The sequence below is a fragment of the Primulina tabacum genome, chromosome 9, assembly GCF_025594145.1.
Source record: "Primulina tabacum isolate GXHZ01 chromosome 9, ASM2559414v2, whole genome shotgun sequence".
Lineage (NCBI taxonomy): Eukaryota > Viridiplantae > Streptophyta > Magnoliopsida > Lamiales > Gesneriaceae > Primulina > Primulina tabacum.
The window spans coordinates 15,028,857-15,044,560 of NC_134558.1; the positions used below are offsets into that span (position 1 = coordinate 15,028,857).

Here is a 15,704-nt window from a genome sequence, read left to right on the forward strand (position 1 = left end):
GAACGAGTTTAGAGATTTATTCTACGCCAAATATTTCTCGAGCAAAGTAAAAGCCAAGAAGGTGAAGGAATTTCTGGAATTGAGGCAGGATGCTTTGTCTGTTACTGAATATACATTGAAGTTTGAGGAAGGATGTGTTTTTGTTCCTTTTATTGCTGAGAACGATAAGGATAAAGTAAAACATTTCCTTCGGGGTTTGAAGCCAGAGATTTGAAGAGATGTTCATATGTCCAAGGTGGTCACATATCAAGATATCGTGGAGAGAGCCTTGCTAGCTGAGCATGATGAGCAAGAGATAGAGAAAGAGAGGCAATTAATAAGACAAGCTTTCCAAGCTAGAGGACAAGGTGGAAGTGCAAATGTTCGTGGTGGCCACAAAGGTAAGGGTAAGATAGAGCAGCTCTCTAAATCTCCTGTGCCTTCTTCTGATACTGAACGACATGTATGTCCTAAGTGTGGAAAGCCACACAAGGGTGAGTGTTTGGTGGGTAGTGGACGATGTTTTAGATGCAAGGAGATGGGGCACCCGACACTGAAATGTCCTCTCTCCTCAGTCAAAGGAAAAGTCCAAGGCAGAATTTTTGCTATGACGAAGGAAAGTGTTAATCCTGATTCTTCTGTGATATCAGGTAATATTTTAATCTACGGCAAAGAAGCAATTACATTGATTGACACTGGTGCAACCCATTCTTTTATGTCTGAAGTGTTTATGCATTCTATATATGTTGAACCTACAATTATGCCATTACACTTCAATGTTGTGTTGCCCTCTGGGGATGAAATTTATCCCACTAATATTATCAAGTCATGTCCTATACAATTGGGTGCGAGATTATTGTTTGCTGATCATATTGTTATTCCAATGGTTGCATTTGATGTTATATTGGGTATGGATTGGTTATTTTCTTATCGTACGGTGATCGATTGTGTGAGCAAAACAATGAAGTTTTTAGCAGATGACCATGATAATGATGTGTTTGTTGGTCTAGGCTCTTCGATGGGTATTCCTATTATTTCTTGCCTTCAAGCTAATAAGTTGTTGCACAAAGGTTGTATGGGTTTTCTAGCTTCAGTGGTTGATGTGCAAAAGGAAAGTAATTTGCAATTACAGGATATTGATGTGGTTCAGGATTATTCTGACGTATTTGCTGATGATGTGCCTGGATTACCACCTGATCGAGAGGTGGAGTTTGTTATTGATTTAATTCCAGGTACATCTCCAATTTCCAAAGCTCCATACAGAATGGCTCCTACTGAAATGAAAGAATTGAAGACTCAATTGCAGGAGCTATTACATAAAGGTTTTATCCGACCTAGTTCCTCACCGTGGGGAGCTCCAGTTTTGTTCGTAAAGAAGAAAGATGGATCATTGCGATTATGTATTGACTACCGAGAACTCAACAAGGTAACAGTGAAGAACAAATATCCTTTGCCACATATTGATGATCTCTTTGATCAATTGCAAGGAGCAGCAATATTTTCGAAGATTGACCTTCAGTCCAGTTACCATCAACTGAAGGTGAAAAAGGAGGACATACCAAAGACTGCGTTTAGAACGAGGTATGGCTAGTATGAATTTTTGGTGATGTCGTTTGGGCTAACCAATGCTCCTTTAGTTTTTATGGATTTGATGAATCGTGTCTTTAAGCCGTATGTGGATACTTTTGTCATTGTTTTCATTGATGACATCTTGATCTATTCAAAGACACGAGATCTTCATCGTGAGCATTTGAGGATTGTGTTGCAGCTATTGAGGGATAAGAAGTTGTATGCCAAGTTAAAGAAATGTGAGTTTTGGTTGGAGCATGTGGCATTTTTGGGCCATATTGTTTCCAAAGAAGGAATTTCGGTAGATCCTTCTAAGATTGAATCTATCAAGCAATGGCCCATTCCAAAGACAGTTTCAGAGATACGGAGTTTTCTTGGTTTGGCAGGGTATTACCGACGGTTCATAGCCGAATTTTCAAAGATAGCTTTGCCAGTGACAAGTTTGACACGGAAAGCTACCAAGTTTGAATGTACCATTGAGTGCCAACAAGCGTTTCAAACATTGAAGGATAAGTTGACTTCTGCCCCTGTTTTGGTACTTCCTTGTGGTACTGAAGATTTTGTTGTATATACAGATGCTTCCAAGCAGGGGTTAGGTGCTGTATTGATGCAGCGTGAGAAAGTGATAGCTTATGCTTCTCGTCAGTTGAAGGAATACGAGAAGAACTATCCCACTCATGATATAGAGTTGGCGGCTGTGGTTTTTGCTTTAAAGATTTGGCGGCACTACCTTTATGGTGAGAATTGTGAAATATTTACAGATCACAAAAGTTTGAGTTATTTGTTTTCGCAGAAGGAATTGAATATGCGGTAGCGGAGATGGTTGAAACTTGTGAAAGACTATGATTGCACCATTAGCTATCATACTGGTAAAGCTAATGTGGTTGCGGATGCTTTGAGTCGCAAATCGAGTTCATTATTGGGTTCCATGATTTCTAAACCTTTGTTGTTTGATTTGCAAAGAAATGAGATCAATTTGGTATCTTCAGGTACAGTTGCTCGATTATCTGCAATGTTTCTCCGCTCAACCTTATTTGATCGAATTTTGAAGGAACAACAGTTGGACACTCAGTTATTAGAGTTGAAGAGAAAAAGTGATCTGACAGGAGTTTCAGAGTTTGGGTTGAATTGTGATGGTTTATTGACCTTTCGAGGTAAGATATGTGTTCCTATGGGTGATGGCATTCGAAAAGATGTACTTCTTGAAGCTCATACAGCGCCATATTCTGTACATCCTGGTAGTACCAAGATGTATAAAGATCTTCGACGTCTTTATTGGTGGCCAGGTATGAAGAAAGATATCATGTTATTTGTTTCTGAATGTCTAACCTGTCAGCAGGTTAAGATTGAGCACCAGAGACCAGCAGGATTGTTGCAATCCTTGCCTATACCGTAATGGAAGTGGAAGCACATAACCATGGATTTTGTTACTTGCTTGCCAAGAAATCAGAAAGGCTTCAATTCTATTTGGGTGATTGTGGATCGATTAACCAAGTCATCTCATTTTCTTCCTGTCAAGACGACGTATTCTATGAATCAATATGCTGAGGCTTATATTCAGGAAATTGTGAGACTTCATGGAATACCGGTATCGATAGTTTCAGATCGTGATCCAAGGTTTACATCAGAATTTTGGAAGAGTTTGAATAGAGCCTTGGGAACAAAATTGGCTTTTAGTACCGCCTACCATCCTCAAAGAGACGGTCAATCAGAAAGGGTTATCCAAATTCTTGAAGATATGCTAAGGGCTTGTACGATTGATTTCCCGGGAAGTTGGGATTCCAAGTTGCCTTTGGTGGAGTTCAGGTATTATAACAGCTAACAGTCTTCTATAGGCATGGCACCTTTTGAAGCTTTATATGGAAGAAAGTGCCGATCTCCTTTGTTTTGGGAAGAGGTAGGTGAAAGGAAGATGTTGGGCCCGGAGTTGGTTCAACAAACAACAAATGTTGTGGCATTGATCCAAGAAAGAATGAGGACCGCTAAGTCTCGATAGAAGAGTTATGCCGATGTTCGACGACGACCTTTAGCATTCGAGGTTGGTGATCATGTATTTATTAAGATAGCTCCTCTCAAGGGAGTTATGCGATTTGGCAAGAAAGGTAAGTTAAGTCCTCGATATATTGGGCCGTTTGAGATTCCTAATAAGGTTGGAGACCGAGCCTATCGTCTTGCATTGCCACCGGACTTGGATCGAGTTCACAACGTATTTCATGTTTCTATGCTACGTAAGTACCTTTCTAATCCATCTCATGTCCTTCGGTATGATTCATTGGATCTTTTGCCTAACCTAAGCTACGAGGAAATGCTGGTTCAAATTCTTGATCGCAAAGTTAAAGTGTTGAGAAACAAAGAAATTGGCCTTGTCAAAGTTCTTTGGAGGAATCAAGTAATTGAAGAGGCCACGTGGGAACCGGAAGAAGAGATGAAGCATCGTTATCCTAGGTTATTCGATGGTAACCAAATTTCGGGGACGAAATTTTTATAAGAAGGGGAGATTGTAATATCCCAACCTGTTAGCATTTTATTGTTTATGATATTATTTTTGGTTGGGTGTTTAGGAAATATGGTTATTGGATATTCATGGTTTATTATGGTAATGGATATATCCTATGGTTGATGGTTGAGATTATGTAGAATGGTTAAAATATGGTTATTGTTTATGGTTATTGTTTTGGAATTATGTTCATAGTTGGTGATGATTAAGGAAATGAATAGGTAGAATAGAAAGTTGATTTTGAGTCAAATAGGAAATTGAAGTGCAGAAACGGTATGAAAAATGTGGCAGTAGTTGTGGTTTTTGGTATAATATTTTGTATATTGATCCAATTGATGTGAGGCCACTTCCATTAGAAAGATAAGATATAAGGCTATAACTTTGATGTTTTGAGTTTTGTTCAAATCATTAGGGAAGACGAGCCAAAAGTGGCCCGAAGTGTGTCGTGTGTATCGTTGTTCCTGCACTGACACATGTTGGGAGAATGGGCATAACGTTTTACTCAGACCTTCAAATGACATGAGGCCAATTGGAGAAGCAAGAAAAGACATAGGGTTACAACTTTCATGTTTACCATTTTGGCTAATTCGCAAGAAAAATTGCAGGTTTGGCCCCTGGAAGTGGGTACACGAACCCCTACACGGCGTCCGGGCCTTGCCATGAAAAATGAGTGATTTCCCGAGTGTACACGGACCTATACACGGAGGGGGCATGGGGTCCAGTGTCTATGGCATAGAAAACACGTTTTTGGAGGTATTGGAGGCTTATAAACATGGTTCTAGACTATTCTACTCATTTATACTTTTCTCCTTCCTCCTCCATCGTTTCTTATCCCTTTTTCTTGTAGTTTTCTCTCCTTCATTTGCCTACTTCAAGTGCCAAGCTCATAGTTGGTTTCTTAGCTTCTTCCACTAGATTTCAAGCTACAAGGTAAGATTTCTATTATTGGAGTTGGAAGGATTAGAGATATTGAGGTTATATTGAAGGGTTAAGTTGAATTGATTGATTCTTTGGATTAATGATGATGATTTATGGTTATTATTGTGCTTATTGTTGTAGGAATCATTCAAGATCATCATAGCAACTATAGTGCTTGTGGGTTGTAAGTAGAAGCTTCCTTTTTAATGCTCACATGATATATATGTATATAAGCCATGTTTATTGATATTTAGCTCCTTCCATTGTTAATTTATTGATGTATGTAATGTTATTTGTTTATTGAGCCAAGAATATCATTGAATTCATTCACTACAAGAAATTTTACATTTTACAACAGTGAAAAGACAACGGTTTTATCAGAAACTGTTGTCTTTTTCCTTTCAACAACGGTTTTAACGAAAAACGTTGTCTTTGTGAATTTTTTCTTTGTCAAAGACAACGGTTTTTTTAAAAATGTTGTCGTTTATGGGTCAACTACAACGGTTTTAGCAAACTGTTGTCTATGAGCGTGCTTTTTGGGTATAAAGACAACGGTTTTCAAAACCGTTGTCTTTTTGCTTGTTTTTTATTTAGCTAAGACAACGGTTTTAACAAAAACCGTTGTCTTTTATGGGTAATAACAACAGTTTTTATACCGTTGTCAATGAGCGGGTTTTTTAGTAGCTACGACAACGGTTTTTAATAAGCGTTGTCTATGAGCGCGTTTTTATGTAGCTACAACAACGGTGTTAAAAACCGTTGTATATTAACGTCAGTGAAAAACAACTGTTTTTTAAGTAGCTACGACAACGGTTTATAAAATCGTTCTCTATATACATTTTTTAGGCCTAAGACAACGGTTTAAATAAAACCGTTGTTGTATTATTAAAAAAAATAACTTCCAAAGCAACATTTTAAATCATTTAACAACAGGGTTTAAAAAACTGTTGTTAAAAAAACCAATTACCCCAATTAAACTAATTATCCCCCACTGATCAGTAGTACTTCTCGCAATATATATCACACACTTTAAATTTACACAATAATAAAAACACAGCAGATTATCGCGACAACACACACACACACCAAACCCTCTCCCGTCGCGCGCCCTCCTTTTTCCCAGCCGAATCAAAGCCGCCGCTCGTTCGTTCGCCGTCACCGAGGACCCACGAAAGTAGCCCAGGTCCGGTCGACCTTGATTGCAACTTTAATCGGGAGTTTTGAGCAAGGCAAGGTCGTGAATCTTAGTCCTATTCTGCGCACGATTTGTCATCCATTTGGGTAAGAATTACACTCGATTATTTGGGTCATTTGAGGTTGTTTGAGAAGTATTATATTAGTTTTAAGTAGCTGCTGGATCTGGCACTTGATAAGAACAGGGCGAAGATTGTGAATTTATGTAATGAGTATGCTTTTAAAAATTTTATTTTATCGGTAATATGCTCTCCCTGAAGCATATGAATTTTGTACATTGTTTGAGCTTTGTTACACGTCCTTGCTCTTCTCCCAGGATTAACATAGTTGCTTAAAATATCAATTTTTTTCATTAAATTGTGTTATTGTATATACATTCACAGTAAATACACATATATGTTGATTCATAAAGTTTTAGCCCATTCATATTGATTTTCTGAATAATCGTTCAGTTTTCTGAATAAAATTGTGCTGCTTGAGTTAGGCATAAGGTTGCTGCCAGAGCCATTCTTTGCATTTGAATCTCATTGATATTGCCATCCAAATTTGGGTCCAATATGCTGTTGAAATCGCCATTTTCTAGTTTGGGTTTTGCCTAAAACCGAAAAAACTCGGAAATTCTAGTTTCCAAGTAGAAATATTTAGATTGTAGTCCATTCTGCTGAATCCAAAGGGGCTCATCAGTGTGATTGCAACTACATGAACTCGAAGTCTGCATCAATTGCAGCAGCTGCTTTAATTTTTCATTCATTTCTCACTATTTGTTTCAAGAAACAACCTAAAATCATACGAGTGAAATAATATATGAGTTAAAAAGAATATGCAACTTTGGCAGAGGAATCACCATAAGAAAATTAGTGGATATTAATTGATTTTCTCGTTTTTTACTTTTTCTTTTCTATTCCTTTTCTTGTAAAGGGCCTAAAACTCCTTTCTTGAAAATTTGCGGAAAATTAAAAATTTTTCTTTTTAAAAGAACTTAAATGGCCTCATTCATAAAATCACTGGGGAATCAAGTTCAATATTTCAAAATATTGCAGCGGAAGAAAATTAAAGTTTTGCCAACAACAACGATTTAAAAATATCCAACGACTGATAAAATTGTTTGCGGAAAAAAAATAACAACTGCTGCTCTGAGGTCGTCGGGTGCCACTACTACTGACCCAAGCTGGCTCACTGGTCCCCGCCCTCGGCCCTGGCCTCATCAGTACCTACAACAATCAAGTCTAGTGAGCCTAAAGACTCAGCATGCATATATCGCAGGTAACGAGTAAAAATCTGAATTTAAAATATGCATGGGATAAAATATCATGTCCTGAGGCATGTTGAAAATAATCTGTACTGAGCAATTATAATACGTGCATAAATGAACTGATAATCACAGTAAAAATGTTTGCTCCTTGGAGCCTGTACTGAAATATCTGGTAAAATTTTCTGTTGAGATTATGTTTTACGCCTGTGGCCACTGCACTAAGCTGAACTGATCGGTAACTGGCTACCGGGGAGGCCGAAACTGAACTGAGCTGGCCGGTCACTGGCGACCGGGAGGTACCATACTGAACTGATCGGTCACTGGCGACCGTATAAAATAACACTCCCACATAGTGAATGAACCACAAGCCATATCGCATAAATCTCAAAAATAATCATTTTCTATTTAATGCACGTAAAATAATTAACTGGCGTAATGAAAATTCCTTGTAATTTTACCAACTGGATTGGATTGGATCGTCCCCAGGCTCGCTGCAACCTAACTATGCCATGAAAATTATGCAATAGCTTAAACTTGACCAACGATGCAATTTACGTTCAAAAGATGCGACTATGACGCCTAATGACTTCGCATTTAATCATGACTCCGAGCCAACCTGAACCGACACTGAACCGACGTATAGTCATGATTAAAATACGCTGAAAAATCATAAAATAATGTTCCTAAAATGATAGGGTCGAAATCTAGGTGGAATGGAGGCCAAAACACGAAACGCTCTTTCGAGAGTCAATTTGGCACATTGCACCGTAAAATACTCGTACGACCTCAAAAATGATCCAAATGACAAACGGTCAAAAACATGACCTTCATAACTCAATGAGGCACTGTCCAGTCCAAGGCCATGGGCTAAAAGCCAACCAAGAACTCGAACGAGCCTTCTAAACGACACAGCAACTTGCTGTAATTTCCAGCAGCTGCGCAACTACAAGACTTGCGTTGGTTTCGAGACTATAGGCCATTAGGGGCGTGAACCACCGACCAGAGACTCTTACCAACATCCCAAGGAATGATTTGAACCATGGCTAAGGGCCCTAGGCCAGCCACAATCCGCATCACACCAAAACTCAACCGAAGGGTCCAACCGAGAGCAACGTGCATGCGTGTGTAGTGTTTATGCTATGATCGATGTCTCGTGTCGTTCCAATGGCCATTTGATTGACCATGGCATGATCTAGACATCTAGGAGCATGATATGAACCGTGGCTAAGGGCCATAGGCCAACCAAGATCCACACCAAGCAAACACAAACCGAAACCAAAAGCTGTCCAACCGAAGTAGCCGAAGGGGTATAGGGGCTGTTGTGATGTTTTTATTAAAAACCGATGAACCATGGACCAAGCCACCAAAAGGGCAACTTAGTCACGTCTTAGAATTGCTAGGGAAGTGATCCAACCATGGCTATAGGCCCTTGGGGCAGCCAAGATCAGATCCTTCCTCCATGACAAGAAACTGAATTTTTCGAACAACATTTCTGCACCTATGGGGAGGTTGCTGTCATTCTGAATTTCCAGCAAGCATGAGGCTGGTTTGAATGGACCAACATGGTACTAATGCATCCTACTACATGTATATAAGCTGCCTTGGGAGCCTGGAGTCGATCCAATACCTGAAACTCACAAAACAAAAGAAACCGTGAAGCTTGCCAAGGAAATCGAAAATTCTGCATGTGTGGTTTCAAAATGTTTTGACTTGGATCTCGATTTTTACTTGAATAAACATGATCATGTACTGAAAAATAAATGATAATATGACTTGATTGAGGTTTGAAAGAAATCTAGACATGCCTGGTTTCGTTTCGAAAGAAAACGAACGAAACGACGACGACGCGGCACGGAGGAGGTGGAGCGCTTCTCTTTTCTACCTTACCTTGCTCTCGATTTTTCTCTCTTCTTTTTGGCTAGGTACCTCACGATTTTTCTACTGAAAATGAGTGTGAATTCACTCTGAATTTTCGAAAAGGAGAGGGGGGGAAAAATGGTTATGAGGGGTGAGGAGAAGGGTGCACAATATAAGGAAGAATCAAGACCAAGTCCACTCCCCTTTGAATTTTAAATTTTGAATTGATATCAAATGAGTTGGTGGATGCTTCTAGGAGGTAGTGGCCGAAATTTTGCTTATTTTCTAGTCTAGGATATGTCCATTAATTAATTAAATTGTGCTCCCAAAAATCCTAGAATTATCCTACTAATTACATGCAAAGAATTGGTCAAAGTTGATGAGTTGGAAAATGAATCTTCTAGCACTAAGGGTGGCCGAAAAATGCATGATAAAATAAAGGGAAATGTTGATTATCTAGTCAACTAATAATCCTTGAAAGCCTTACTAATCCTTTAAATAATTTTAGTGAGCTAACCCCTTAATTAAATAACTTAAATGAGTTCATTTCTTAATCACCTCAAATAATTAAATTAAATCCTCAAACCTCCCTTTCTAACTTAAATGAACTTGGTTGCTAGCTAAATTAACTTCTGGAAATATTTCTCGAATCTTAAATTCTATCTCAAAACTCCAACTCCGGTCCGGCCTCACTGAAATAACTGAAATGCTAAAGATCAAACTACTGAACTGAAATAATAAAATAATTAACTTCAAACAAATGCATTTAAAATAATCATGCCATGAAGTCAATTAAATTTAAAAATCTAGAATTATGCATGGCTTATACGTCTACTGATATACGGGTTCTACACTTCCGTTCCTCGGATTTCTTCTTTTCCTTTTCTGCCTTCCTTCTAATTTCCTCCCTCTGTTTCTTCTTCTCCTTTTTCTTTCTCTCAAGTTCTTTTTTCTTCTTCTTTATCTCTGTTACATTCTTCTCCTTCTCCTTTAACCGAAAATGTACCTGTTGCAGGTCTTGCAGGAATGTGAACTACTTCCAGCGCCTTTAGGTGTATGCTGGTCTGGGAAGTTTGCAGGAGTTTTACTAGCCTACTTTGGCCAAATCATTTGATAATGCTACGATAAGAGGTACACATATGCTTATATTTCGAAGTAAATGTCTGTCCAATTCTCCAGTATTGCACCTATCTAACATGTTTACAATACAATTATCAGAAGCGTCATAGGAACAAAACTGTCAATGTCGAAAGAAACCAGACTTTGTCATCAAATTTTCCAAGAGCAGTGCGTATGGTGTATTGTTATTGTAAGAGAGCCCTTGAAAATGGAAGGAAATTAGCATTTCTTTTAGATCATGAAGTATTTGCAGATATTATGAAGTTAACTTGCACTTTGAGAACATCAGTCCTTTGTATCACTTGGAGCCAATTTCAGGAAATTGCATAGTCGTCTACATTTGGTAAGTCTTCGAACAACTTAAAGTTTGTTTGTTCTTTTCTTATATTATTATATAAGATGCATGTAATTTGTTAGTTTAGTATGTACTGTAATTTTGATTTTTTTTACTTGAAATGACAGGCATCTTTATAAAAAGATGGTGAAAGAAAACAAGATTATTAAATACATATTCGTTAATCCACACAGCATTCCAAATTTGAAAAATAATACACACGACAAAACAGGTAAAACTGAAAGATTAAACAAGAGGGTGAGTTCTTTAGCGGATAGGCTAAGTGGTGTAGTAATGGATCAATTGGTTTTGGTTCCAAGTTGTTGTGGGTAAGTAAGATCCTAATATATTTTTCAATTGTTTTATTTTTAGTGAATTGCATACACTTATAATGTTCGTGTGTAGTTTTCATTGGACTCTCACTATCATCGAGCCTTATAAGGAGGTTGTTTATTTGGTGGATTCCCTAAGTCATCGCATTCGCGATGAGGATTGGAAATATGTTGTTGAAATGTGAGTTCATATTCCATTTTAATGATTCATTTCATTTAATGAAAAAACACTCATATTTCAACTATGTTCAATATTAATGAAGGGCGTTGACATTGTTTAACTCAACTAAGGGCAGGAAAGGAAGAAAGCGTGTACAATGGGAAGTCATAAAGGTATGTGTATTTCTCATTCGAGCTAATTTTTTAATGTGTATATTTGTCATTAACAATTTGACATTTTTTAAAGGCTCCTAAGCAGCCGGATGCGAAACAATGTGGTTATTACGTGATGAGATTCATGACGCAGATTACTGAAGAAGTTGTAACTCTTGAGGGCGATTCACTACGATCGATAGTAATATTTTCTTGCTTATCTAAAATAATTAAAAGTTATCTAGCTACTTATCATTTTGAAAATTCATTAAGTTGTGTTTTTTTACTAATATATTTTTTGTGTGTTAATAGTTCACAAAAACGGAGTATTCTATGGAAGAAATTGATGAGGTGCGCACCGAGCTGGCCGAATGCATACAGGATCATATTTATGAATAGGTAAGACATGATTTCATTTTATTTGAAAAATTACAGCTCATATTGAACGGATTTTTACTTTATTGTTATGATTTTTAACATGTTTACGCGCTGTTTCAGAAATAGTCATTTTGCACATCTTCTCTATGTATTTCAAAAGTGATTATTTTGGTTTCTTGCATTTTTCCTTTCAGTTGGTGGATCAACAATACAAATGATACTGGATTGACGTGTGATTTTTTTTGTTGCACGTTTGTTGGTTCATAACATGTGGATCTCTTCATTGCTTTCGAGATATGTTGAAAGAATGTGATAATTATAGGTGATAGGTGTGTTGTATGGTCTGGCTGTGTAGGTGATAGGTGTGATGTATGGTCTGGCTGTGTAGGTGATAGGTGTGGTGTATGGTCAAATTAAAATTTATTTCGAATATATATTGTTTTTGTGTGTGTTAAAATTTTCTGGTATGTCCTACTTGCGAGGAGGTTATGGCAAAATTTTTCTAGGCCCTGAGGTCTGTTTTAAAGTATTTTAAACCATTTTTTGTTGCAGATTTTAATCCAACCATTAAAATTATGTGGTTTTTATTTTCACAGGCACTGTAATGATGTTTTGGAAGATGCACCAGCAGAGAAATTCATTCCAACAAGTACAGAAGATATTTTGGAGTTGATATGCATGTGCAAGTCTTGGTTATAGGGTATTTTTATTTTTGTGAACTTGACTAAGTTTTTGAATATGGTTACATACTTTTTTTTAATAGTTGGTTTGGTAAATTACATGTCTAATGACATATTTCTGTTGTATGCATCTAGTTCTTGATCAAGTACATATATATTGATGTTTGAATTGATTTTATGGATAAAAATGATTATATAAATAAGACAACAATTTAAATGATTTTACAACGGTTTGTAAAATGATCATATATATCACAACAGTTTTAAAATGATGTAAAATCAAATCTAAAGACAACAGATTTAAAATGTTGTAAAACTGTTGTACATTGTAGTGAAAGACATCGGTTTAAAAACATTGACAAACTGTTGTCGAATGCGATAAAATACAACAGTTAAAAATCGTTGCCGTTGCTATAAGGCAACGGGTTTTAAGAGCTATGACAATGGTTTTTCACTGTTGTCTTCGAGCGTCCATAGAACCTTTAACAACGTTTTTTTGGTGCTACGACAACGGTTTTTCACCGTTGTCTTTGAACGCACTCTTTAACCACATGGCCTTTAACAACGGTTTTACAAGACCTAAAACAACGGTTTTTCACCGTTGTCTTTACCCGTCTACCACAACGGTTTTTCACCGTTGTCTTCGACCGCACCCTTTAACCACAGGGCCTTTAACAACGGTTTTACAAGACCTACGACAACGGTTTTTCACCGTTGTCTTTAGCCGTCTACCACAACGGTTTTTCACCGTTGTCTTTGACCGGACCCTTTAACCACAGGGCCTTTAACAACGGTTTTTAAATACCTACAACAACGGTTTTTCACCGTTGTCTATCGCCTTTTTTCTTGTAGTGATTGTTAAGGAGCTAGTAATTTATTGTTGCCTACCAAGTATTTGTTAAATTGCCTCAATGAAATTTCCCATGACCAAAGCCAAGGAAATGATAGTTAATTCATGCATGTCATTGGCCAATCACATGATTATGAGTATCTCTCACAGTTTTGATATATATTTATATCAAAGAGATACTCTCCACAGGTCACAGGTCACATGTCACAGAATTATCATTTTCCTTCTTTTAATTCATGCCATGAAATACCATCTATATTGCTTTGTTATCTATTGTTCATTGAAGATGGTATTATTCATAGTTCATTGCCATTGCTATATCCATATTTCAAGCCAAGCTCTTGTATATGTACTTGTTATGTACAGCTTTCTGCTTACTGAGTTTTATCTCATTCCAGTTAATGTCATGTGATGCAGGTGATAAAAAGGAATGAAATGGATTGTCCGAGGCGGAAGAAGTCATATGGCTCATGGAAAGGGAAACTTTTGAACATTTGTCATTAAACTTTTATTTTTGGGTATATTGAACATTGGAAGTGTTAATAATTTTGTATTTTGCAAATGAATGATGGGAAAAATTTGTGTTGGCTTTTGGATTTATTTTGGATGATATTTTGAGAATGGGTATGCATACTAGTTTTGAAAAATGTTTATGATACATATGGTATATTGTTCTTTCCCTTTTCAATATTAAGGCTTCCGAGTATGTCATTTCTTTTACATGTTATTGTCATAGGAGTGAGGTGTTTCAGATTATGCATTTTATTGATCATTGTTATGTTATGTGTGTAGCATGCTGTGTTGATTGCTTCTGCCCAGAAGCGCTGAGAGATGTCTGCATCTGCTAGCATTGTTCTAGCAGCTTCTTTAAGAGTTCTGTTTCTTCTCTCAGCTACTCCATTCTGTTGAGGCGTTCTGGCAGCTGAAAATTCATGATGAATTCCATGTTCATCTAAATATAACTCAAGAATTTTGTTAGTAATTCAGTGCCCCGATCACTTCTGATTTTAATGATAGAGATTGATTTTTCATTTTGAATCCTTTTCAGAAGCTTGATCAGGAGCCTACTGGTTTGATCTTTTCCAGCAAGAAATATTACCAAAGTAAATCTAGAAAAGTCATCAACAACAACAAGTGTATACTTCATTCCCCCTAAGCTCATGATAGGGATTGGACCAAATAAGTCCATATGCAATAATTCCAAACATCTTGAAGTTGATTTACTACCTTTATTCTTGAAGCTAGATCTGACTTGTTTACCAAGTTGACATGCAGAACATACAAGATTCTTAAAGAAATTGATATCAGGTAGTCCGTCAACTATGTTATGCTTCTTGAGATTATTGATTGACTTGAAATTTAGATGATTCAATCTCTTGTGCCATAGCCAATTATCACTAAGAGAGGCAACTAAACATGTAGGAATATTAATGTGATCTTTATTCCATGAAACTTTGTATGTGTTGCCTTCTCTTTTTCCAGTTAATACTGTAACGCCCCGAAAATTTAAGAGTCCACGCAAACCACATGCATGCAATTATTTAATTCCCTTGTATTTTAATTAAATATTTTCATTGCATTAATTAATTATATTGTGCATATTTGCATGTTTAAAATATATTTTTCTACATGGTTGCATTAAAATGTATTTTTAAAGGTTATTCGAGTTGCGATCGAGGAACGGAGACCGAGGGCTGAAAAAATAGAAAATGTTTTTATTGGTGATTTGTTTTTAATTATTTAAATTAAGGGTGATGATTTTTAGTATTTTTGAAAATAAAGGGCTTTGAGGTGATTTTATACGCCGGGACGTAAATTTTATCGGTGTTGGATTTTTAGTAAAAATGCAAACGTTTTGGAACCCGGCTAATAAATTCACAAACTTTTCTACTCAAAATAATTTAAAATATTTTTTATTAAACACTAATGGGCTATGTAGGCCTAATTAACTTTCCTAATGGGCCCAAACTTTTGATTAGTGTTTTAATTCTTATTTAAGCTTAAACCTACCCCATAATCTCAAGAAAACTCACGCCCACACACCCCAACAATTTACAAACTCTCCCCTCAACACCAAATACACGATACACACAAAATTTTGAAGGAAAAAGACATCAAAATTTGCAAGGATTTTCAAGCCATCGTTTTCTCGTCGTCGTTCTTCAATCGTCAACGAAAAATTGTGCGTTTAAAACGCAAAGACACGCCATATTCTCCCTTTTACTCATCATTCACACCATAGTAATTTTTAAAATTAGTTTGCATGGAAAACAAGGGGTAACTTGTGATATTCACGTTCTTTTCATGTGTTGGTTGTTTTTGGCTTGTTTTTGATTCCATATTCATGTTATTATGTGGTTTTGAGGGCTGACATGTTAGGAGTACAATCAAGGGGGTTTACTGGAAGCATTAGGGTCATAAAACTCAACCGTA

At 36.9% G+C, this 15,704-nt stretch overlaps 2 protein-coding genes across 4 annotated transcripts; both read left to right on the plus strand.

The window, feature by feature from the left end:
• The first annotated feature begins 226 nt into the window (after nucleotides 1-226).
• Nucleotides 227-2,892, plus strand: LOC142556936 (uncharacterized). The gene is made up of 4 exons (XM_075668424.1): nucleotides 227-1,348; nucleotides 1,649-2,285; nucleotides 2,538-2,834; nucleotides 2,888-2,892. Exons 1-4 carry the CDS (start codon nucleotides 227-229, stop codon nucleotides 2,890-2,892), a joined length of 2,061 nt encoding a protein of 686 aa, XP_075524539.1.
• Nucleotides 2,893-10,868: 7,976 nt separating this feature from the next.
• On the plus strand, nucleotides 10,869-12,507 carry LOC142556534 (uncharacterized). Of its 3 annotated transcripts, XM_075667995.1 has the most exons (6): nucleotides 10,887-11,048; nucleotides 11,125-11,232; nucleotides 11,315-11,384; nucleotides 11,458-11,565; nucleotides 11,676-11,762; nucleotides 12,336-12,507. In XM_075667995.1, the coding sequence occupies exons 1-5, from the start codon at nucleotides 11,014-11,016 to the stop codon at nucleotides 11,760-11,762; spliced, it is 408 nt and encodes a 135-aa protein (XP_075524110.1). In that variant the 5' UTR covers nucleotides 10,887-11,013; the 3' UTR covers nucleotides 12,336-12,507. The 3 variants fall into 3 exon arrangements, with proteins under 3 accessions (XP_075524108.1, XP_075524107.1, XP_075524110.1); XM_075667992.1 differs by having other exon boundaries at nucleotides 10,872-11,048; nucleotides 11,458-11,762; nucleotides 12,338-12,507; XM_075667993.1 differs by lacking the exon at nucleotides 11,125-11,232 and having other exon boundaries at nucleotides 10,869-11,048; nucleotides 11,458-11,762; nucleotides 12,338-12,507.
• Nucleotides 12,508-15,704: the final 3,197 nt, after the last annotated feature.